The sequence below is a fragment of the Dreissena polymorpha genome, chromosome 13 (genome assembly GCF_020536995.1).
Source record: "Dreissena polymorpha isolate Duluth1 chromosome 13, UMN_Dpol_1.0, whole genome shotgun sequence".
Classification (NCBI taxonomy): domain Eukaryota; kingdom Metazoa; phylum Mollusca; class Bivalvia; order Myida; family Dreissenidae; genus Dreissena; species Dreissena polymorpha.
Window position 1 is genome coordinate 68,891,334 of NC_068367.1, and position 26,392 is coordinate 68,917,725.

At 36.7% G+C, this 26,392-nt stretch overlaps 2 protein-coding genes and 1 non-coding gene across 3 annotated transcripts; all 3 read left to right on the plus strand.

Annotated features, from left to right (window-relative positions):
- Window positions 1-9,680: 9,680 nt before the first annotated feature.
- LOC127854747 (nascent polypeptide-associated complex subunit alpha, muscle-specific form-like) lies at window positions 9,681-12,682 on the plus strand. Its single transcript, XM_052389803.1, has 3 exons — window positions 9,681-9,798; window positions 10,081-11,135; window positions 12,671-12,682. The coding sequence occupies exons 1-3, from the start codon at window positions 9,681-9,683 to the stop codon at window positions 12,680-12,682; spliced, it is 1,185 nt and encodes a 394-aa protein (XP_052245763.1).
- A 3,721-nt stretch (window positions 12,683-16,403) lies between these two features.
- LOC127855638 (lactadherin-like) lies at window positions 16,404-20,124 on the plus strand. The gene is made up of 4 exons (XM_052391385.1): window positions 16,404-16,652; window positions 17,875-17,963; window positions 19,384-19,522; window positions 19,846-20,124. Exons 1-4 carry the CDS (start codon window positions 16,426-16,428, stop codon window positions 19,883-19,885), a joined length of 495 nt encoding a protein of 164 aa, XP_052247345.1. The 5' UTR covers window positions 16,404-16,425; the 3' UTR covers window positions 19,886-20,124.
- A 5,093-nt stretch (window positions 20,125-25,217) lies between these two features.
- Trnap-agg (transfer RNA proline (anticodon AGG)) lies at window positions 25,218-25,289 on the plus strand. The gene has a single exon. It is a non-coding gene; the product is annotated as a tRNA-Pro (tRNA).
- The last annotated feature ends 1,103 nt before the right edge of the window (window positions 25,290-26,392 follow it).

Sequence of the window (26,392 nt, forward strand, 5' to 3'; positions counted from 1 at the left end):
TAATTGTATCATTAAAAAGGGTAATTTTTAGTAAACAATTTTCAAATTGAGCTTTAAAAGTACAAACATTTAATTTGCTCCATTCAACTGATAAAGATCTTTGTATATGACAAAGTTGCTGCTTATTGACCATAGTCTGATATGACCCATCTCAGGCCATCCTTTATTGTAGTAAACTTTTCTTGAAAGAAAGGCAACAACTTACATGCGTCTTAATTCTTATTTTCCATTTTGTCTTTGTTTCTTACTGTTAAGTTCGACATATTGTGTACTATTTTTCTTAAAATAACTGTTATTCCATTACCCACCCTAGAAGGCGGCCTTCCTTCGTAAACAATTTGTCAATGGGATTAAAGATTTAGTAAACGCATTTGTATGCGTAATGTAATAGCTCTTTACCCGTAAGCTGTTGCTAACTTTCTTAACACGAACATATGTTAACAGAGTTATCGTACTGCATTTTTAAATCGTTGAAAGGAATTACGGTTCTTAACACGAACGTGTTAAAAAGGGTTGTCATTCTTTTTTATACTCCCCTAAATTTTTTTTTGGGGGAGCATATAGTCGCCTCTTCGTCTGTCCGTCCGTGTGTCCGTGGTTCCGTGTGTCCGTCCGTCCGTGCACAATTTTTGTCCGGGCTATTTCTCGGCAACTAATGACCGGAATTCAATGAAACTTTATGGGAAGCTTCACTACCAAGAGGAGATGTGCATGTTATCAGACGGTTCTGGTCGGATGATTTTTCACAGAGTTATGGCCCTTTGAAATTTTCCATTAACTGTACATATAGTGCAATTCTTGTCCGGGCTATTTCTCAGCAACTAATGACCGGAATTCAATGAAACTTTATGGGCAGCTTCACTACCAAGAGGAGATGTGCATATTATCAGCCGATTCTGGTCGGATAATTTTTCACAGAGTTATGGTCCTTTGAAAATTTCCATCAACTGTACATATAGTGCAATTTTTGTCCGGGCTATTTCTCAGCACCTAATGACTGGAAATCAATGAAACTTTATGGGAAGCTTCACTACCAAGAGGATATGTGCATATTATCAGCCGGTTATGGTCGGATGATTTTTCACAGAGTTATGGCCCTTTGAAATTTTCCATTGTACATATAGTGCAATTCTTGTCCGAGCTATTTCTCAGCAACTTATTACGGGAATTCAATGAAACTTTATGGGAAACTTCACTACCAAAAGGAGATATGCATATTATCAGCCGGTTATGGTCGGATGATTTTTTACAGAGTTATGGCCCTTTGAAATTTTCTATAAACTGTACATATAGTGCAATTCTTGTCTGGGCTATTTCTCCCCAACTACTGACTGGAATTCAATGAAGCATTATGGGAAGCTTAACTACCTTGAGGAGATGCGCATTGTTTGTTCTGGTTAGATGATTTATTTATAGAGTTATGGCCCTTTGCAATTTTTAAGTTGCTAAACCATCCATCGTATTATTTTGTCCAAAGTTATGCCCCTCAAGACGTTTCCTTTTATCTGAATATATAGTGCAATATTGTGACAAAAAAAAACTTTGGGGAGCATCACCCGTCTCCGACGGTTTCTTGTTTTATAATGGATATACACGAAGAAATGCTAAAACATTATCTTTCTTTATCTGTAAATTGTTGATAAGGATTACAGTTCTTTAAACAAAAATATACAAAACGAGTTATCGTTCATGCCTTTAACTATATTGATAAGAATTATAGTTCGTCAAACAAAAATAAGCAATCACGTGTTCGTTCTTTACATTCTAAGGGACATGATAGTTTGAAAGTATGGGACAAATTACTAATATATACCTCCAAAATTGGTTTACATTATTGAACATCACAGTGTTTCTGATGTTCATCGTTAAAAGACTGGATACAAATTATGCTCGATTGGTCATTGTCGGCTCGGGTACTACTTAAATGTACCCCGGGTACACTTGAGTATACTTAAATCTACCCCAGGAAAAAAATACTGAAACGTACCCGGCCAATATTACGCTAAATTAATCGTTGTCGGCTAAAAATTTTTAAATTTATTATGTTGATATTTATGTCAATATTCTCTATAATGGTCTTTATATTATCGAAACTCCTACTCAAAAAAGTATGTTGAGGCAGATTTTGTTCAACGAGAATATTGTTTCGTATTCCTTAGCTATTTTACCACATCGGATTTGGGGCGGGAATGAACTCGGGTACAGTCTAAATTGGTCGGGTACGTTTTAGTATATGTCCGTAAGTATACTTAAAAGTACCCGGGGTACATTTAAGTAGACCTCGAGCAAACATCATTGTACATCAGTTCAATATGCGACCAGCGCATGCCATAATTATCATTTTCCCTTTCTCGTGTCATACATAACTATTATTTTAGTACCATAAACGAAACATCACTTGATTTAGGTACCACGTTGTGCGGTACCACTTAGATCTTAGAAATGACAATGGGTGATTATGAAAATCAGTGTTTACCTTGATGAATTCCATCGATGGAACAGCCCATATGAATAAAATTAAAATAAATTACAGTATATTGCTAAGGTTTAGACAAAATTAGACATTGCATTTTGATTGGTGGTCACCATACCGGAACACACTTACAAGACACCACAAAAATCTTTTTAATTAACATGCAAACAAAAAACGGCAACTTCTGTAAAATACTTATGACGTTTACAGATAGGACTGGCTAGATGCACACAAACTGAAACAGATTTTAGAAACCTTACACAATAAACCTTTCAATTATAGTTTGAATGTATAAATCCACATATTTGATTAACTTTTACAATTATTAAATATTTTCGAACCTACAACATGCATTGATCATGTTAATTGTAAACCAATGGTGTGGAGTTGCATTGGGAACACCACTTCTATTAACTGTGAAACGTTAACGCAAACAAATATAATTATGCCATGTCATGTCTATTTATAAACCAACACTCCATTAAACATTCCATATATTTCAGTTCAATGAAAGACTCGTGTACTATCAAACTTACAGGGAACATACGCATTCCACTATCCTCTTTGATCGGTCCACTAACACATTAATTGACGATGTATGTATTGTCTATAATATGTAGTTTAAATATATAATACAGTCATTATTAAACGTCCACCCGACTTCAATGTACAACTGATATGAGATAAGTATTATTAATTTCCCGCACCCAGCGTGCGACCAGCAGCTCACAAGTGACTCAAGGTCCGTACTCGACTCCCAATTCTCTGCGTCATCATCTGCCGCTACCTACGGTCCCGCCATGGCCCGTCTCGACGGCCCGAGTGGCTGGAAGGCAAACGCAGGCGACGCCAAAGCATGGCTGCAGATCAGCTTTGGCGAGGCCGTAAACTTGACTGGTGTGATAACTCAAGGTGTAAAGGTAATTGTTTAATTCAAACTTCTCCCATCGGTTACATTCACTGTAGTTCAATGGTAACCACCGGCTTTCACAAATTCCTCCTTTTTCCAATAGCATTGTACTAATAAATCGTCTGCTGATCCAGGGTCTCGGAAACAGTCAAATCTGTTTGCTGATTAATATTATTATTATTAACAGACCTTTCATTTTTTCTATTATCCATCCTTTGATATTAACGTTAATGTTCGTTGATCAAATTTCACAAAGACATTGCATGTGCGTGTTTTGTACATAAAGTTTGTACGAAACGTGTATTCGTTTATCATTGATAATTGTTAATCAGTGAGATTTCCGTGTATGTTGTAGGGCACGCAAGTGTACACGAAGGCCTATCGCTGTCCTATAGCTTCGAATGCTATATCTTCACGGACTATATGGGGCCTGACGGCAAACCAATGGTAAGGAGATCATAGACCATGACTGCAACCCAGGCCCGTACCCAGGCGGTGGGGCATGGGGGCCGCCCCAACCCCCAAACTGGGTTAGGATTGTTTTTCAATAATGGGCCTACTGCAAATTTTTCTCTTATCACAGTAAACTTACTCTCGAGCAGATTTGTTTAATTGTCCCTGATAAACAAGAGAATTAGCGCTAATTTACTCGCCAGTGGAAATAAACCCCTTGGAAATGTTTTCTTATCGCCTTTCCCGATCAGTCAATTGTCCCTTGTGATCCTGAATGCTTCATCTATCGATGGTTGCAAAACGTTTTTTTTATTGGCGAAGGCAAGATAAGCAGCATCGTCGGATACCCACGTTCGACCCATTCCGCTACTCTCCATTTATCGACCGTGGGACATTACAAACTCTTTTCACCGTTTTAGGGTGTGTCAAATCAAGTTATTTCATTGCCGTCACGGTTACATGAGGATATTTTTTACCAATGATACAACTCGTACTATAGAGACTTCGGGTTTGTTGTCAAAATGGCGTCGTCCGTAGAAATGGAATTTCGTCTTACATGCGAATACTTTTAAATTGAGAATTTAAACGACTTTCAGAGTATAAGTATCTCTAGTCTCTTACATGGGCGCGATGTCTTTTTAAGCACTTGGACAGGTGGAGGTTTATTTTCTATGGAGGTCGCCATTATCCAGGCGAAGCATTGACACCTTCAAAGCGAAGAGTGTTCGTTTTGTAAACTGCGATTTCATTGGTCTACTGAAAGGTTACAGTTAAGGTCAAAACGGCGTGTATTGCTTAAATTGTCCCACGGCTAATACTGGAGAGTAACGGAATGAATAAGTCGTGGGTATCCGACGATGAATAAGCAGCAAATGGTAGCAACTCATACAGGGGGTCATATGTCTGAACATTGCGGACGTTAATAATTTGTGAAAAACAAATAATGTTGCAAGCAATTAAAGATGATATATGGATAATCGTCATTATTTGAACTGGTAAGTTTCTTTGTATAAGTCCAAGGCCCATTATTTTGCCAAAAATTAATGAACCGGTATGAAACTCATGTTTCATCTTTAAGTCATGTAGTCCGACTGCTGTATACCACCCTACCGGGGGCATAAAAATCAGCTCAATATCTGAAAGAGTTGCGTAAAAAACTAAGGAATATGGTTATTATAGAGAAACAAATCCATTCTAATGTCGGAGTTGTAAAAGGATTGTGATGGTTTATCTGTGTTGGTGATAGTAAAAGTAAAAATGTGTAGTAGATGATACACATTTTATTAGGAATTTACTTTGAAACTTAGGAGTAGGTTTCAATTCACAATGAAAATGCTATTATGGTTATATGTCAGTCAAACTTTATGATACATTTCTTAGTAAAGCTTTTTGATTTTCAAAGTTTACTTTTCTTCTTCATCAAACATCATACATTTCTGAAATCTTAAGCTTTCAACGTTGGTGTGAATTTCACACCAATGTTTACAGATTTAGACTTCAGAAAGGAGCTGATTTACTCGATATATTCCATGAATTTATATCACAAAGTAAGGTGATTTAAGCATAAAAATTCACCCAGTCAAAAAATCCTGCGTACGGCTCTGCAACCAACATATTAAGATTGTTTTCATAACTTTAATATGGATATTTATTTTAATTGTTGTTGCTTCTTTATCCTAAAGCAAATTCATGTTGTGGGAACATTGGTGTTTTAAAAGTGCCGACATTTTCATTTGTGAAATGGTATAATTTGTATTTCTTAAGAAAAGAAAGCAGTGACGAGCCCTTAAGTTAAACTGTATTTCAATATTCTGATTTTGAGGAAACTAACCAAGCATAAGATCAAACATAATAACTTATTATTTTCTTTTGTTTCCACATTAGAAACATAACATTCATATTTAACGACATTCTTGAAGGTATATTAGCAGCACAAACATTAATTAAGTATTTTTTACACAAACACACAATGACTGTTTTAACTACCAGTACCATTCGTTTTGAGTACTATCATAACGTAATTACTCTAACTTCTAAGTTGTGGACACTTAAAAAAAATTCGTTCGAAAATTTAGATACAAAAAATATTCAAAAATACAAGTGTCCGAAAATAAATTTAAAATGCAGATTTTCGACAATTTAAAAACACACTAAAAATATTGCATTAAAGATTGGATACGGGTATGCCATGTGTATAGCGTCAATTGGTTCAATTAATAAAAGCACTTGCTTGTAAAATACAAGGCCGTATAGTATAAATTACTTGAGCATGTTTCACGTTAAGCTGGTGGGTGAAACTATTGTCTATTACAGGTATAAATTGTTATGTTCCCCATTACACAAATGTAATGGTCAATTGCTAAAGGCATTCATGTGTCAGGTTTTATGTCCTAAATCCGATTGTAAAAACGCATAATCTAGGTGTCACAAGATAAGCACAACAGGACATTATGACGGTAAAATAGAATAGTAAAATAAACTACCCGAAATTAAGAGTCATTTATTAAAGACGAAACCCCGTATTTCCGAAAAATATCACAACAAAGTATAATTTTGGAGAAAAATAAAATGGGATGTCCGAACACGGCAGATGGATTTTTTTCTTCAATATATTCAAAAATAAACCATTTGTAGCACTAGCATATATATAAACATTGTTTTCAACAAGAGAGTATTTCAACAACACACAACAGGCCGTAAGTAAATATACACTGACAGACTAGTTTCATCCGTAAACACTTCTTACTAACCAGCAATACTATCAGCCTTTTGTAACAGACAGACAGACAGACAGACAGACAGACAGACAGACAGACATACAGACAGACAGACAGACAGACAGACAGACAGACAGACAGACAGACAGACAGACAGACAGACAGACAGACAGACAGACAGACAGACAGACAGACAGACAGACAGACAGACACACAGACAGACAGACAGACAGACAGACAGACAGACAAACAGACAGACAGACAGACAGACAGACAGACAGACAGACACACAGACAGACAGACAGACAGACACACAGACAGACAGACAGGCAGGCAGGCAGGCAGGCAGGCGGGCAGACTTATAAAATAGTACATCGTCTTCATACTAGAATATACAAATAATTTTCTGTCACGTGAATACGAATAACAACATAACTTAATATAACATAAAAGTTACCTAAAAGTTTCGAATACAAAAAAAATAATATGGAAGAACAAATAATTTATATCGAGGGGTGATGAAATCTATTAAACAGTATTATTTAGGATCGTATTTCTAATAACTAAAACTTCTTCTATGTATTTACATACATTTCAAATTACTTATCTATCACATGAAACTAACAACTTGTGGAATTTAAACACAGAGGGGTTAATATAAAATATACGGCTTATTTACTTTTTTCTTAAATCGGTGTAACAGCGGCAAATACATGGAATTCGTCTTCTAGATCAACGGAATTACAACACAAACAATAACGTACATTTCGTGGAAATGTTGTTTTGAGCATATCTGCCCGTTTTGATTCTAAACGGATGGGCAGAGCCTCTTAATCTAACAAAGAATAAACGCAAACGTCTATGAAGTAAGTCTAAATATTCTTCGTATTCCAACGAGGATTTATAAACTTTATACATATCTAGTACAGTACTGCTATTCATTTTACCATACCACTCATGTTTAAAATTATCAACAAGTCTACATTTGAACTCTTTAACAAAACTGTTTACTTGCACAACGTTTGGATTTTCAAATACATAACCGAATCCATAATTATTTACATGTTCTAAACATTTGTGACCCAATTTTACAACCTTTATTACAATCGTTTAAAGCTTGTTTGTAAACTGTTTTTATAATAATATTTTTAGTGTATAGAATTTTAAACCAAAACATTATAATTTTACATTCAATGGATATGTACCTAATTTTCGATAAACAGCAATTTAACATTTACTATATTTATTTATTTACTTTAACCTGAAGCAATCGTTTGCAAAATGTTTAATGAATGCGTTCTATGTCATCTGACTTTGTGAAACCCCATACTTCTGAAGCATAATTAAATATAGAACCAACACAGGAGTCAAACAACTGACATAATATTTTTGGTTTTATATCAAAGTCATGACATTTTATCAATAATGTATTCGATGCTTTAAGGGCTTTACCAACCTAATGTTCTTAGTTTAATTTAAAACTTCCAGTATAATTCAACACTGTGCCTAAATAGTTAAAAGTATCAACAACTTCAATATCATAACCATTGTATGCCCATTTTTCATTTTCTTTTAATCCTCCTCTTTCCGAAAAAACATTATTTTAGATTTTGCAGTGTTTACATTTAGCCCCCAAGCATTGCAAAATAAATATAATTTATCTAAATGTGATTGGACTTCAGTAGGTGACTTGCCTAAAATAGTCATGTCATCAGCATATAATAATAAAATCAACAAAATGTCATCAATACTCAAACCAGAGTTAATGTTATCTTGTAGGTAAAGTTCAAGGTCTTCAACAAATAAAGAAAACAAAATCGGCGACATTACCTCCCCTTGCCTCAATCCAACCGCATAACTAAAATAATCTGAATAAGGTGAACATGATTTTACACGCGATTTAACATTCGCATACATATCCTTCACTATTCTAAGTAATTTACACTTTATACCAGACTTAATCAATTTCAACCATAATGCATTGCGGTTTATACTATCAAAACATTTTAAAATATCGACGTTTATAACATACAAACGTTTATTTTCATTTATATAATTTTGAACAATTGGCGTTAATATATAAATAGAATCAACAGTTGAATATCCTTTCCTAAATCCGAACTGCGCATCCGAAATAATATTGTTTCCATTGCCAAAAGTTTCAATAAGCTTGTAACCACGTTCGTCTAAAAAGACTTTTTTCAACACTTGCACACACTGGTTATTTTGCAACGCTTATATATACGTACTTTGTCAACACACGATTCTTTCTGCACTCAGTTGTTTGTGGGCAACACGGACTCCCAAGGACACTCCACCCACATTCTTCCGGGTCAGGTTGACATGGTCACGTGCGTGCGCATCAATCCCGTCGATTTCAATGTGGCACCGGGCATGCGCGTGGACATCCTCGGCTGCAGAACTATTCCTGGTTAATAAAAACAATTTGTTGGGTTGCTTCGTAATTTAAATTCGACTAGTCGGGCAAAAGGAAGTGTTTGCATGTTATGCAAAACATTCTTTTTTTATAAATGCCGAAGTTATTGAACCGTTTTCTCGCTATCGCTTGCCAACATTTATTGGATAGTCTTGAACAATTGATTATATGCACGCGTGATCTGTTTCCTATTTTAATTAGGTCATATATTTATTTTGGAATATACTATCATTATTGCGGCGGTCATTAACATTGTAATACATAAAAGACGGAGTTAGATAAAGTATAAATTAGTTTGTCATGCAAACATATCACATGCGCATTACTAAGTTAAGATTGACGCTAGGTCTAAACTGTTTTCAACTAATGAGCTTCCCTTTTGTAAGCTTTGAAAATATTCATTTTCCGATTCTAGGTATATCGGAGGTTACCTCCACCACCACGCCGCCGCCACCTCTCCGAAACATGATAACCACCGTATCTCGCAACATGACAACCTCCATGCCGTACACCTGCACACCTGGCTGGTCCGAGTTTATGAGCATCGACACTCCCTCCGTGCTTCACACGTGGGACTGACAGGGTCTTGGCGACATTGAGCCGCTCTCAGAGCTCCGGAAGTACTACAACTTCTGTGCGAATCCTTCGGGAATCCAGTGCCGCGTGCGGGACACGAGGGTGTCGTATATAATGTCTCCTGACTTCGACACTGAGTGCTCGCTAGAGAAAGGTTTTGTGTGCTTGAACTCGGTCCAGGGACCCATAGGATGCTTAGACTACGAAGTCAGCGTTCACTGCGATTGTGGAAGTAAGTGCGTTTATTCGTATAAATATTGTATGTTTATCATTCATTTGTATACTCCGCGCAATTGCATTCTTCTGAAAACGTAAAGGCCAATTTAAAACGGCGATCCCAATATCAGCAAAGACAGGTTGCGAATGACTATACCTGGGCAATAATGTTATGAACTACAGAACGGATATATTTTTTGTTTGAAATCTGCTCCACTGGAAACTTCAATTGCATAAACATGAAATAAGAATAAAAGGTTTAGCATGTAGCCAAACATAAAACGTAGTTTTATAACAGGCTATACAGCTACCCAGTCGCCACCAGGCGGTTCGGGCGGATCGCCGACTCTTTTGCCCCCTGTGGGTCCTCACGGTACTCCATCTGCCTATCCACCAGGCTACACCGGCATAACAGCTACTCCGTCGCCACTAGGCGGTTCGGGCAAATCGCCGACTCTATCGCCCCCTATTGGTCCTCATGGTACTCCAACTGCTTATCCACCAGGCTACAACGGCATAACAGCTACTCAGTCGCCACCAGGCGGTTCGGGCGGATCTCCGACTCTGTCGCCTCCTGTCAGTGCGTCCGGTACTCCGACTGCCTATCCACCAGGATACACCGGCATAACAGCTAATCAGTCGCCACCAAGCGGTTCGGGCGGATCACCAACTCTATCGCCTCCTGTCGGTGCCTCTGGTACTCCGACTGCCTATCCACCAGGCTACAACGGCATAACAGCTACGCAGTCGCCACCAGGCGGTTCGGGCGGATCACCAACTCTATCGCCTCCTGTCGGTGTCTCCGGTACTCCGACTGCCTATCCACCAGGCTTCAACGGCATAACAGCTACTCAGTCGCCACCAGGCGGTTCGGGCGGATCTACGACTCTGTCGCCTCCTGTCAGTGCGTCCGGTACTCCGACTGCCTATCCACCAGGATACACCGGCATTACAGCTACTCCGTCGCCACTAGGCGGTTCGGGCAGATCGCCGACTCTATCGCCCCCTATTGGTCCTCATGGTACTCAAATTGCCTATCCACCAGGCTACAACGGCATAACAGCTACTCAGTCGCCACCAGGCGGTTCGGGCGGATCTCCGACTATGTCGCCTCCTGTCAGTGCGTCCGGTACTCTGACTGCCTACCCGCCAGGCTACACCGGAAAAACAGCTACCCAGTCACAATCAGGCGGTTCGGGCGGATCTCCGACCCTATCGCCCCCTGTGGGTACATACGATAACCCCACTGCTTACCCGCCAGGCTACACCAGCAAGACACCAATTCCCTGCACCAGCCAGTGGTCATCCTGGATTAACAAGGACAAGACAGACACCGGCGACGGCGATCGAGAGGTGGGTTACCATGGAAACGGCATTGTTATTATAAAGTGTCGTGTTTATCTATACACAAATAAATTATTTATTAAAAATTATTTATGCTTTAGAAGACTGACTTTTTGACTCCAAAACTTCGATGCCAAAGCAAGATATAAATGTGTAGATGAGTCCGAATGAATACAGAAAAGTGTGCCTTCGAAGATTCGTGCGATAAGTGTTGACGAACAAGTGCTATCATACAACTTCAGCTGCAATGTTTGTGCAATATTAAAACACGAGATGTAATGAAATATTAATAGTTTTGCTAACTGTTTCATTATTTGTCTTATTTTATTCAGTCAAATGGGAACGTATCTCGAAATAAGTTATAGTCACCTCAAATCTCTAAAATATTCATAATTTATAATTGAATTCACATGTATTTCGTATCATGATTGAGGGCTTTCGAGAAAAGTGCCAAGAATTCCAAAAACTATGACTCACTATTTTTAAATTTGGCATTAACATCGGACGTAGTTATCTACCAAGTTTCTTCAAAGCACGTTCCTGAGTTACATATTGGAGGTGGTTGTTTGCCTTATATGTATAAAGGGGCTACTTTCAAAAGCTTCTTCTTTGATATCACAATGCCCAGATGTAATGAATTTAGCATGTATTTGAATTTGTTAACCAGAACAGACCAGAAGAGAGCAACTATTGTATTCGGATATAATTGTAGGCGGATTATAAGACATTCATACATCCATGCAATAATTAGTAATTAAGAAATAAACATAGTATACACGAGAGAATTGTGTGTTCATATAAACAATGAATTGAGTGTATAAACAACTGTATACACGGAAATCAGGAGAAAAGAAGGAAAAAGTTCATTTATATAATTATAAACTTTGCATGTTTACAAATATCAGTGGTAACAGGCAAAATCAAAGTACATTTATTTCATACCAAACAGTATATAGATTACAATAATAAACGTTGTGTTAAATTAAAAATACAACTATCTCTTTTCTTAAAGCTTGTTATACAGTAAATATATTCTTTTCTAAGGGTTCCTTTATTATTACTATTTAGAAGATTAAACAAAGAGCTGTGTTTGTGAAACACAATGCCCCCTATTGCGCCGCTTTGAAGCCATATATTTTACCTTTGACCTCGAATGATGACCTTGACCTTGCACCACTCAAAATGTGCAGCTCCATGCGATACACATGCATGCCATATATCAAGTTGCTATCATCAATATTGCAAAAGTTATGACCAATGTTAAGTTTTTGGACAGACACTCACAATGACAGACAGAGACAGACAGACAGGCCAAAAACATTATACCCCCGATCATTCGATCCGGGGGCATACAACAGTATGCAAACATTGTCTTACTAAGAAGCGTTTTGATAATTATGTATTCGTATCTTTCTTCTAAATAAAACATTCTCATATCGTGTTCCTTAACCATTTTTTTTCAAATGATGCCCCATGGGGTCGTATAAATCTTTAATCTTGACATAAACCAAGCCAATACATTAACTGCCATACTTATGTTTAAGGATTTCAGCTAATTTTGGTGGCTTGCACTGACCTCTAGGTTATGCTCACATGAACAAATATCGAAATTTAAATTTAAGTATTGTTTAAATGAACACATCTTGAAACAAACTGTTAATAAAAGTAAGTTAATATTTTCGAATAAAAACCTTTGAATGATGTTTAAAATGTTAAATATTGCTACAAACAAACTGTTATTTGTTTCAATTATACTTGTTAAAGTGACCTTAAACGTACTTGAAACTTTGAAAATTAGATTTTATTCAGATCAAAATATCATTTACATGATTGTTGTATAAGAACGCCATCTCTCATATTAATTGTTCGGAAAACACAACATTTGGATCGTCAACCATAGAATAGTATATCCGAATTAATCGAATTTGTCTGATATAACTGATATTACACTCCTTGCAGCGCTTACCTTCCCGTCATAGATTAACAATTACCAGTTCATTGCAAGTAAAATCCTACAAAATGTGAAAAGATTTCAAGTGTGTAACTTTTTCTTATTCAATACAAATCAGTACAATTTTCTTGGTATCCGCCCCTTTATATATGATAAACTATCAAACGCGACAAAGGCAATAGAAGATTACTATTTATCGCAATAAATATTGATACAAATATTTAAATCGAGTATTATTCACGTGGTGCGTACTGACGACTAGGACTTGATAAGAGATTTCTAAATAACCAGAAAAAAATGGCATAGAGTGTGCAATTACATTTTAGTTTTATTGAAAACGTATTTTCTATTCAGCCTACAACGATTCGTTGGTTTTTGGCAATCCGCTATCAGTGACGGACACTCAACTCTCGTCGTCGGCGGCGTGGAAAGAGTTCAGTACAGCGTTTCAGGGCCTCCGAAACCTGTCAGCGGATGTAACACTCACGGGCGGATGGGCTGCCGGGTAAGGTGTCGAGTTTCTTTAAATATAAATAAGACTTGAAGCCAACTATGATCGATATATGTTAGAGGCCGCCGGGAAATGCTTTACGTAGAAGTCAAAGCAGTGCCTAAGTGTTATTGGCGTCGCACTAACGTGCGGCGACTAGTATGTAATACGTTTTTTTTCGCTTATGGGAGGAGAAGTTATTTTACGGATCAATGTATATATTTTTGTTGTCAGAATATCTTGCATAGTGGTGATTTTTTGTGTAAATTAGTGTAAATAAGTACTGCATTTGTGCCTATTACATTTACTACAACATGTATTGCCAATAATGCAAAGCTAATTGTTTTAATTAATAACTGATCACAGGGACTGGGCAATAATAAAAGATCACAGGGACTGGGCAAATACGCGAACCGGTGAAACTTTCTGGTTTTGTATAAAAACAAAACTTCTTTGTTCCACTATCCTAGCAACCACCTAGTTACTAATAAAGGCACTATAGAGCGCGAAGCGCGACACGTATTATTAATTGTAATAATGAGTCTTGATAAAGGAAGCAGCCGCTTATCAATGAGGAGCACCACCACAGCACCCCAGTCGCAGTACTATCAAGTCCTCCTACAGGTTGTTTTTTAAGAACCACATACAGAAGGCCGCAGGCCTGACCCGTATCTTGCTAGTGGTTTGGACCCTTTGGTATGGACCTTTTACCCCGCTCACTATCCAGCGTTTAAACTTTCGGATTTACATTTAAACCGACTATTAATATCTTAGTTAGAAGGTGATTTTTCAAGCGGTTCCGTAGTGTAGTGGTTACTTGAGAGGCCCAAGGTTCGAGCCCCAGTAGAATCAAATTTTTGTATTTGTGTTCTATGTTAACTTTTTGTTTTGATGTAGACATTTTAGTTTAAATATATATGCTATTTCATTGTAACGATTTTTTGTTTTTATTATGCCCATGAAATATATGTGTGGGAGGGTGGTGGGTGGGGGGTCGTAAACACATTAAAACTTTTACAGTGTTTTTCATATCAATGAGTGCTCAACCCCTATCGTAAATGAGCAACGTAAGAATAAGTTCAGAATCATCTCCCCTTGAAGTTGAGAAAAATATGAAATTGCGCTTACAAGATCAAGCAGATTTTTTAAAACCTACACAGTTCTGTTCCATTAATGAAAACTGCACACGGATGCCAGTAAAAAGGAAACCAATGTAAATAAAATGAACTATGAAATAATTGGGGGTTACAACACAGAATCATAGATAATGGTTATTTGGGGGTTATAACACAACATCAAAGATAGTGGTTATTTGGGGGTTAAAATACAACATCATAGATAATGGTTATACCAGTATCTTTTTCTATTTTGTTTAAAATAATCGGCCAATATATTAATATTTACAGTAGAACAAAAATCGTTCCATGTAACTTCATTGAGTGCCTTTTACACTGAAATTCCCGACGCCCTTTGATGCTTTGCATCAATACTTATCTTGTAAAATAATTATTTGCATGCCGCAACTTTCTATGATGATAATCGTAATGGACATTTCAAATGGCGATGTTGTCAGCGGTTAATTAATTGCAACACATGTCAATAGCTGTACCAAGCGAGCGTATAAATTACAATTAATATAAAATATACTACACACTAATTATTGCACAGTAAGCCTGCGTGTTTGGGTTCAGTGCATGATCACCATGGAATACCGTAAAACACAATATGGCCTATGTGGGTACATGATATCGGATTATTTTTAAACGCGTATATTTGGGTTAAATACTCATAAACACAAGTCTTCTGGGAAGGCATGCGTTTACGGGCGCTGACTGCGTTTAATTCTGGTAAGTTGCAACTGACTGACAAAATGGCGTCTATTTTGGGGTAATTATCAAATGGGGAACGTTCTTTTCGCCTTATAAGCCACTATATATTTATATTTATGTTAAATGAATACGCCCATTCGATTCTACAAAGGTCACGAATGTAAGCAACATATTTATTGACATTTTTTTCTTGAATAACGATCTACGATATTGCAAAAAAAAGGAAGAAGAACGAATATCGTAAAACCAAATTGGCATGCGCATTTTAAACAAATTTAGCGTTTTTAACCGGATAGAAATATTAGTCCTCTTCTAAAAATATGCCGAAAAAGAAGCAATTGTGTTAGTCAGTTCCAACTTATTTTACTTAAACACAGTTAAAAACGAAAGCCCCCCACCACCCCCCTCCCACCTCCTCCCACTTGTGAGCACTTACCGTCGGTTATTAAAACTTTCCATTTTTTTTTCTTTATTTATATCGTGATAAATACTTGATTTGTTTTATCAATTGTAAATTTTGTTCAATAGTCTTTGTATAAATATGTTAGTTTAGTTTCAGATAAGCCCATCTAACCGATGGTTTTGCTATCTTTGATTAATATAAATTCGAATTTTATTTTTTATAAGAGAATAAAAGGTTTCTATGATGCACTAACGACAGATGCTTCATTTTGCGTTGCATATTGCATAGTTTAACAATATTAGTTCTATTCTTTAACAATAGAATAACCACTAGCTTGATTGTAGAATGTTGTTAAGTTCAAACCTCACAATACAGCCGCAGTGATGTCATACTTATTATGTTAGCCTTACGTCCGAGAAGTAGCGAATTCGTTTTCTAGTCGTGGAGTGTTTTCAGAATCTTAAAAAAAACACGAACTTCTTTGTCTACTCGGGTTACTGATTAGATATTGTATATATAAGCAATTGGCGTCCGAACGTTTAAACGAGCTAAAACAAATAGATTTAAGAAATAATAAACGACAAAAACCTCCTTGCAGGACTCGGGACTTCAACCCCTACATTCAGATGGACCTGCTCGCACCATATGACGTCACGGGCGTGACAATTCTAGGAAGGGCGGACGGACAGAAGTGGCCGTTAGCGTACACATTCCTGTTTAGCACGGACGGTGTAAACTTCAGTCCGTTACTGGACACTAGAGATGGCGGTGAATGGATGTCGTTCGACGGGAACACAAACCGATACACACCGGTCACCAGCAATTTCACCGCCGTGACTTCACGATGGATAAGGTTATTCATTTGAATTTATGGCTATGTTTTTCTCAGAAGCGTTTTTTAGTTGCGTCAATCGACACAAATCTTCACAAACACATACACTTGGATACGTATATGAAATTCTCACACAAAAAATTCTGAATTCACAATGCAAGTTTAAACATATCTGCTCACCCTTTTATTCGTTACTTTCTTTCAGTGACCCGCATAGACTCAAACCTCGATTTGGAAAATCAAACTTCTTTGAAAAAAAATAAGACTTCTTAATACGTAGAACTGACTGATCGAGGCTAGATGATAATTCATAAATATTAAGCCAATCAGTATCGAGTTAATTTAATGTAACGTTATTTTTTTTTCTTGAAAATTTGTAAAAAAAATGTTGGTAGAGAAAGAAATTATACTGCATTTACTCATGACATGACCTTATAACACCAGTCTGATTTTTTAAAATAAAATACAGTGTTATTTAGCCACTTTCAGATAACACAATTTTAGCCTCGCCCGCATTTTAGATTTTTATGCAATGTTTACTGAATCTAAAGCCACGCAAACTTATAACTATTTTCTTGTACATATGTCGTAAACAAAAATGGAGCCTTGTCAGTGGTATAAAATGCTTAGATGAATTAGGGACATCATGACTCTTATCTTTTCTGACAAAACATTAGCAAATAACAGAAACAATAAACATACTTAAAATAGTACCTAAATGAATTAGGAAACGTCCAAAGAATCACTTTCCCATTTTTACGTTCAACAATCTCCATCTGAACAGTTTTCTTTAAATAACATTCATGTTTAAATGAAAATTTTAAAAGCCTTAACTTTAAATCAACAATAAGCCCCTCTAATAATTACAGTGTCGATCATTTAAAGCTAATCCATTTATCGGGAACATTTCCCTGATATGTGCATGCTTCTTTATTTAACTTATTTTGTGCATATAATAGTTATAAATAGAAAACATGGTTACTGTCTTAAGATAAGATATTTATATCAGATCCGGAGAAATATCGACAGGAAATTCACGGCTTCCAAATGACGATATTATCTTCGTCCCATGTCAAACTGTTATAATAAGTTTATAACAATGTATATTCTATATTTCAAAAGCAGATATGATATTTCAATCTAGTCGTTTGATTAAATTGGGTGAAAAGATCGATCCCAGGTTTTTTCGTCTCCTTTAAAGTCTTCCGAAAATAAAATGAATATTTATTAACTTTGTCAACAGAATTTACCCTGTTGCATCGATGGGGCACATCGCTCTGGGTGTTGACGTGTTGGGTTGCCATGGAAACACGGTCATAAGCACAACACAAGGTAGGTCATCTATAATTTCAAACCAATCCACAGATGATACCAAGACCACCTCTGAAGATCAGCCAACAAACGCTATAATATAACGAAACAAAGAACAGTCAACAAATACCAAAATATACACACCTACGTTCAGTCAACAACCGCCAACATATATCCAACTATAGGTCAGTCGACAACTACCAACATATACACAGCTAAAGGTCTGTCATATACAGCCAACATACATAAAACTCAAGATAAGTCAACAACCGATCAGTCATTTAATGCTAACAGGTGTAAATATGAAGGTCAGTCAATAAACGATCGGTCATTAAAGTTAACATGTGTAGATCTAACGGTAAGTCAACAACCGATCGGCCATTTAGTGCTTATATGTGAAAATCTAAAGGTCAGTCAACAACCTATCAGTCATTTAATGCTAACATGTGTAAATCCAAAGATCAGTCAACAACCGATCTGTCATTTAATGCAAACATGTGTAAATCTTAAGGTCAGTCAACAACCGATCGGTCATTTGATGCTAACAAGTGTAAATCTAAAGGTCAGTCAACAACCGATCTGGCATTTAATCTTAACATGTGAAAATCTGAAGGTCAGTCAACAACTCATTGGTCATTTTATGATAACATGTGTAAATCTGAAGGTCAGCCAACAGCTAATATGTCATTTAATGCTAACATTTGTAAATCTAAAGATCAGTCAAAAACCGATCAGCCATTTGATGCTAACATGTGTAAATCTCAAGGTTAATAAAAAACCAAAGACATATGCACAGCAAACGTTGAGTCAACAACCGCTTGAAAGTCCTAACAATTTCATAAGATAACAGCTTGTTATGGGAACAGGACATAACGTATGTTTTTGTTCCTTGAGCAAAACGTTTTGCAAATATGCACTCCTTTAAAATTCGAGGAATGAAGTTCATGCTTGTAAATATTTAAAAAAAATATATATATATTTAACAAGAGATGTATTTTTCAGAAACACAATGCCCCCCACTGCGCCGCTTTGATTTATTTACTTATTGTTTTTATTATATCCCTTTAAAAAATATTACTTCCCTTGTAAAAAGGATCTGTACCTGCCAAATGATATATATAAATTATCTCCCTTTAAAGCTTGTTACTTCGATTGGATTTGTTTTTTACCTTTGACCTTGAAGGATGACATTAACCTTGACCTTTTACCACTCAAAAAGTGCAGCTCCATGAGATGCACATGCATGCCAAATATCAAGTTGCTTTCTTCAATATTGCAAAAGTTATGGCCAATGTTAAAGTTTTCGAACGGACGGACGGGCAGACAGTTCAAATACTATATGCCACCCTACCGGGGGCATTACAAATTTTGATCACCAAAATGTTAAATTTACATTAAGGACTTAATTATGTGTTATGTTAAATAGTATACACTCAAACAGAAACCCGGGATGTGCAGTCACAGAACAGTAAATGGACCATCAGCAACCTTCAGTGCGGTCTCGCAACTTCCGGTGTCTCAGTTCTGGCGCTCATTTCACTGATTATGATGATCGCTCTCTGCAAGAAGTATCGTAAGAAGTACGTAACTCTGGTATTTCGTCCAAAAAATAACAAACAAAATCACAACTCCAGGCAAAATGCTTTCATAATTAATATCATTATTAGAATATAAAGCATGAAATTTTAAAAACAACTACTTTACTACTATCCAAACATCAAAATAACAATTAATATTTTACTATGGAACGTATATGCTACTAATGTTTTCATACCTTTATATCGAGGGGTTCTTACATACTTCTGAATTATCGGAAAGAGTGCCTTGCGTATATTTATGTTCATGTTTTGTAAATACGTAATCTATGAAAATGATGTTTTAATATTTACAGTTTTTTCTTCAGCAAAGTCGGTGCACAGAACGGAACTGGTGTGCTTCTTTGAACGCCGTGCTACCATATCAATGTCATATCATTAAGAAATATAATCAAGGTCAGCGCTGCACTAAAAATTAGAAACAAGAGGTCCACCACGACATTATTCTAAATTATAGGACGCTATACCTGTACTATAGAAAAAAGTTTAGACCAAAACAATAAAATTGATAACGTATGTTTAGAATTTGTTCCATAATTTTTGTAGCATCTGCGAAGGAATAGACAAATTATGTATTTAACAATAACTTCTGCTATATTGACATATTAATACAAACACTGCAAAATGAATATTATTTATGTTAACATTTTGTTATATTAGTATGACCGTAATTGTAACATTTGTACTCCTCGCCAAGTGTTTAAATAAGAGTTGTTCTTTTCAGCGCCGCTCACTTAAAAACAAAATAAATTTTGCATTATGTATAGCACAAGAAATAATTAGTGTTGTTTACTTTCCCACCAGCATCATTGCATTTCTCTTTCCAACGAAAGTTCTTATTTTTCGCAACATGACTAAAATGCGCCTAGGCGATGGATGCGTGATAGGTATGTGCTCAAATAATTACGTTGCAAAATTCCTTACATCAGCAGTTCACGATGAAGTTTTGCTATGTTATGCCGTTATATAATTTGTTTATTCTATATGTTTCTATGATAAATACAGACAAAAAACTTGCTAAAACATGCACGCAATGCCCTACGCATTCGATTTATAGTACCGCGCCACCTCCTGTCCTTAGCTCAACTTTCCTGGCATTATGTCCATCTTGTTTTGGCTATTACAAAATTATCTATTAGATCTGCAAGAAACCAATGTTTTTGCGCATATAACAACTTGTGCATGTTCAAAGCAATCGCTATTTGTAGTTATACTTGGGTCGAAATTTGATCGTCACACAGGCTAAAGACATCGATTTGCTTTTAAAAACTTCACCATGCCACAACGTATCAACATCCTTACGTTTCCAAATGGGTTAAAAGTGTGTGTTTCTGTAAATATGTGGATGCTTTAGTTATTGCTGAATCGCATTGTCCGCTTTAAGTTGAAACAAAAACATGTAAAAACTAAAGATCATGTAGAAATATCAATCCTTTGTTCCACCTCGGAAGTAGCATTAAAAAAGGTGGCGTCTGTGATTAACAGCCGTGTGTTTTATCATTGGTGATTAAGTACTAAATATACTATTAAAGAGACATTAACTTCTGGCTAGTTGGTCTTATCACATTTTTATATTGAAGAAATAATTACAAATCTCAATTGAATACACATTGAAACTATTTAGGAGGCTTACCATCTGCAAATTATTGGGTTCGTCCGGGATTTGAACCCGAGACCTTAAGCACCCAAAGCGAGAATCATACCCCTAGACCAACGAGTTACTCATGTAACCTCAACGCCATTTGATATTTCAAGTAAAAAAAATAGATTTCCAGTAATAATGCAATCATTATAAATTATTAACTTACACGCGGAGTTATAGTTTTCTCAACTGCGATTTAGTACGAAGTTTACTATAAAATACACATTCAGATACGTGTGACTCGTTGGTCTAGGAGCATGATACTCGCTTAGGGTGCGAGGGGTCCCATGTTCAAACCCCGGACGAGACCAAATTGTGTGTGCATAGACTCTTTTCTTAAGTAAAATATTGACAATATATTTCTATGAATCGAAATTTAATTTAATTATTAACTCAATTTGCAGCCGGAATGATATTAGAAAGGCTCGTTGCTCTAGGGGTATGATTCTCGCCTCGGGGGCGAAATGTTTCGGCTTCAAATCATGATTCTCCTTTTCCATTCTTGTGTACTGACTTGCGTAGTTCTACTGTTAAACAGAAATAATCCATATGTGATCTACCGTGACACCACATGATCAGCAAATGTGATGTAAAAATAAATTTCAACAACAGACTATTGAAACAAACTAGTCAATTCATGTTCAATGTTTTCTTGAAATCTACAACATTTTGTTTCTATTACTGATGTTTCTTAACCATACATTGTTGCCTGTGCCTGAACATATGAATTGAAAGTAACTCCCTCTTCTTACAGACTTGAATTACCTATCTTGCTCTTTGAATCACAAACCAAGAACAATACACATGCAAACAAACATTTGGAATTACCACTGCAAGCAACAAATCGATACTTTTCATTTCTTTCTTTGTCGTTGGTTCTAAACGAACACATGTACAGCAGTGTTTTCACCATTTTGGGAATGGGGCATGTCACTTTGGATTGGGAAAATCCAGTTGTTGTGACACAGGATGTGGCTTAGAGACAGTGTACGTTTAGCTTATTAAACACAGTACGTGGCGTATCAGCTAAGAGAAGGTGTGCCAATGGCTTATGAAACACAGGACGTGACGTATCAGCTTAGAGACAGTGTACCATTAGCTTATTGAACACAGGACGTGACGTATCAGCTTAGGGACAGTGTACAATTAGCATATTAAACACAGGACGTGACGTATCAGCTTATGGACAGTGTACTATAAGCTTATTAAACACAGGAAGTAACGTATCAGCTTAGAGACAGTGTACCAATAGCTTATTAAGCACAGGACGTGACGTATCAGCTTTTAGACAATATACCAATAGCTTATTAAACACAGAACGTAAAGTATCAGCTTAGAGACAGTATACCAATAGCATATTAAACACATGACGTGACGTATCAGCTTAGAGAAAGTGTACCAATGGCTTATTAAACACATGACGTGACGTTCCAGCATAGAGACAGTGTACCATTAGCTTTTTAAACACAGGACGCGACGTATCAGCTTAGAGACAGTTTACCAATAGCTTATTAAACACAGGACGTGACGTATCAGCTTAGAGACAGTGTACCTTTAGCTTATTAAACACAGGACGTGACGTATCAGCTTAGAGACAGTGTATCATTAGCTTATTAAACACAGGACGTGGCGTATCAGCTTAGAGAAAGTGTACCATTAGCTTATTAAACACAGGACGTGGCGTATCAGCGTAGAGACAGTGTACCATTAGCTTATTAAACACAGGACGTGACGTATCAGCTTAGAGAAAGTGTACCATAAGCTTATTAAACACAGGACGTGACGTATCAGCTTAGAGACGGTATACCATTTGCTTATTAAACACAGGACGTGGCGTATCAGCTTAATGACAGTGTACCAATAGCTTATTAAACACAAGACGTGGCGTATCAGCTTAGAGACAGTGTACCTTTAGCTTATTAAACACAGGACGAGGCGTATCAGCTTAGAGAAAGTGTACCATTAGCTTATTAAACACAGGACGAGGCGTATCAGCTTAGAGACAGTGTACCATGAGCTTATTAAACACAGGACGTGACGTATTAGCTTAGAGACAGTGTACCATGAGCTTATTAAACACAGGACGAGGCGTATCAGCTTAGAGAAAGTGTACCATTAGCTTATTAAACACAGGACGTGACGTATCAGCTGAGAGACAGTATACCATTTGCTTATTAAACACAGGACGTGGCGTATCAGCTTAATGACAGTGTACCAATAGCTTATTAAACACAGGACGTGGCGTAACAGCTTAGAGACAGTGTACCTTTAGCTTATTAAACACAGGACGAGGCGTATCAGCTTAGAGAAAGTGTACCATTAGCTTATTAAACACAGGACGAGGCGTATCAGCTTAGAGACAGTGTACCTTTAGCTTATTCAACACAGGACGTGACGTATCAGCTTAGAGACAGTTTACCAATAGCTTATTAAACACAGGACGTGACGTATCAGCTTAGATACAGTGTACCATGAGCTTATTCAACACATAACGTGACGTATCAGCTTAGAGACAGTGTACCTTTAGCTTATTCAACACAGGACGTGACGTATCAGCTTAGAGACAGTGTACCATGAGCTTATTCAACACATAACGTGACGTATCAGCTTAGAGACAGTGTACCTTTAGCTTATTAAACACAGGACGTGACGTATCAGCTTAGAGACAGTATACCATTTGCTTATTAAACACAGGACGTGACGTATCAGCTTAATGACAGTGTACCATTAGCTTATTAAACACAGGACGTGACGTATCAGCTTAGAGACAGTGTACCATGAGCTTATTCAACACAGGACGTGACGTATCAGCTTAGAGACAGTGTACCATGAGCTTATTCAACACATAACGTGACGTATCAGCTTAGAGACAGTGTACCTTTAGCTTATTAAACACAGGACGTGACGTTTTAGCTTAGGAAAAGTGTACCAATATCTTAATAAACATAGGAACAAACATGCAACATAAATTTCAACAATGTTAAAGCTTTGGTCATACTTAGGCCATACGAAATCAAATCATTTGGGGGCTCAACTATTTTGAAGAAGCGCCAAACATCACACTGAGTAAGCCAAGTTATCATCATTGAACTGAGAATTTAAACAATTTACACGTTGTGTAAGAACAATATTAAATATTGTAAATTGAATCCATTAATTCACACTCGTGGTATTGTGACACCACATGAGTAGCAAATGTGACGTCAAATATTTGCCAACGACTGAACTTTAAAAAATTACTCAATTATATCATGGAGTATATTGTTATTGTTGTTATTTTCTTACCCATGCTTTGTTGCCCGTGCTTTCACATATAAATTACGAATATCACCGTGTTATCATTGCGCTGTGAACATTTGCAATTCAACTCTTCCTAGTAGATAATGGTGAACATTGTACAAGTTGGTATGCAAATGTGCGCTGTGCTTGTCAGACGTATTGGTCGGTTTGAATGGGTTCACAAATAGTAAACATTGGAATGTTTTAAATGTGAAAGATTTCCCAAAGATAGGCCACGAATATATGCGGGAAAATATACATGTATATAATGCACTCCACTTGATTAACTTTACTTAATGAAGTATAATTATGAATTAACATTCTTCATTAATCGTCCAGAAAAAACATTATTCGATATTTAAAATTTGCGATAATCATAATGGCTCATTTCGAGATGCATGTTTCTTGTTCAAACACAGGACGAGCGCAAAAAAATCCATACTTGTCATAAATTATAAACTATTTTGAATAAAAAATTCCAATTCATATCAAGACATTTAACGTTAAATTCATCTGCAACTGCAAAATATTGGGGCTCGTCCGGGATTTGAATCCGGGACCTCTCACACACAAAACGAAAATCATACCCCTAGACCAACGAGCCGCTCATACATTCGTAAATTCATCGTAATATGTATGATAAGAAAGGTCAAATAGTTAGATTGTCAGTAGTTGTTGCGCAATTGTTATAAATAATTAAGGCGTTGCAGTTGTTTTATCTGGGTAAGTTTTCTATAAAAGACACGTATAGATACGTATGGCTCGTTGGTCTAGGGGTATGATTCTCGCTTAGGGTGCGAGAGGTCCCGGGTTCAAATCCCGGACGAGCCCAAGCCCTTTTTTGGATAGAATCGTATAAAAATATTATTTAGTCAATTTGAAAACGTAATGATGAGCAAGACTCGTTAGTTTGGATGTATCATTCTGATGACATATACATACAATACCGTACAATGCTTTATGAAATCTTGGTGGGCACATATATCATTTAAAATGGAAGTTCATAATACAGTCATATTCATATATCACTTCTTTCACCTTTTACTTAATTACGTTCAACACATATATTTCTTACTACATCACGTTCAACACATATTAACAAGCAGAAGCATATGACAGACATTAATCAGCAAACAGAAAACATAACAATCTGTGTAATATAGTTCCTACTCTTTGGTAAAATGTGTAAAGTTGATGTAAAACAAAAAAATATAAGGCCCCATCATATTTTCCTTCCAATTCGTAGCAGTGCCCAAGCAAGTTTACTGTAGTCTCAGTAATGAGACTTAAATACTCGTTAAAAGCTGGTGGTCACGTTCACCGAGTCCTCCATATGTGAGGCAATGTAGATAGTGTAGGAACGGACGACCATCCAACTCAGCACTGTCCATGAGAGAAAGTGAGTGAGTGAGTGAGTGAGTGAGTGAGTGAGTGAGTGAGTGAGTGAGTGAATGTGTGAGTGAGTGAGTGAGTGAGTGAGTGAGTAAGTGAATGTGTGAGTGAGTGAGTGAGTGAGTGAGTGAGTGAGTGAGTGAGTGAGTGAGTGAGTGAGTGAGTGAGTGAGTGAGTGAGTGAGTGAGTGAGTGAGTGAGTGAGTGAGTGAGTGAGTGAGTGAGTGAGTGAGTGAGTGAGTGAGTGAGTGAGTGAGTGAGTGAGTGAGTGAGTGAGTGAGTGAGGCTTATCAAATGTTTTATGAGGCTAAATTAAAGAATATGATTCTGCAAGTGCAAAAGACGTCACTAGCCGGTAATACATGTACATACCGAACAAGACATTCCATTTCGGGCATTACATTGTTCCCATAGCCTAGGCATTCGTTATAGAAAGTATTAAATCATGATGACAACTAGTTTACATTTACAGGTAAAGAGCTCAATGGCTTGTACTTTACTCCAAATTGAATGGTCCATATTTTTATGTTACAAAGAGGATCT

Excerpts from the sequence above, each read along its gene's own strand:
- LOC127854747 (XM_052389803.1), top strand. The coding sequence starts at position 9,681 with ATGTCTCCTGACTTCGACACTGAGTGCTCGCTAGAGAAAGGTTTTGTG. Across the intron at positions 9,799-10,080 it reads CGTTCACTGCGATTGTGGAA|GCTATACAGCTACCCAGTCG; the intron begins GTAAGTGCGTTT and ends GTTTTATAACAG.
- LOC127855638 (XM_052391385.1), top strand. The coding sequence starts at position 16,426 with ATGGACCTGCTCGCACCATATGACGTCACGGGCGTGACAATTCTAGGA. Across the intron at positions 16,653-17,874 it reads GTGACTTCACGATGGATAAG|AATTTACCCTGTTGCATCGA; the intron begins GTTATTCATTTG and ends CTTTGTCAACAG. Across the intron at positions 19,523-19,845 it reads TGCAAGAAGTATCGTAAGAA|CAAAGTCGGTGCACAGAACG; the intron begins GTACGTAACTCT and ends TTTTTTCTTCAG.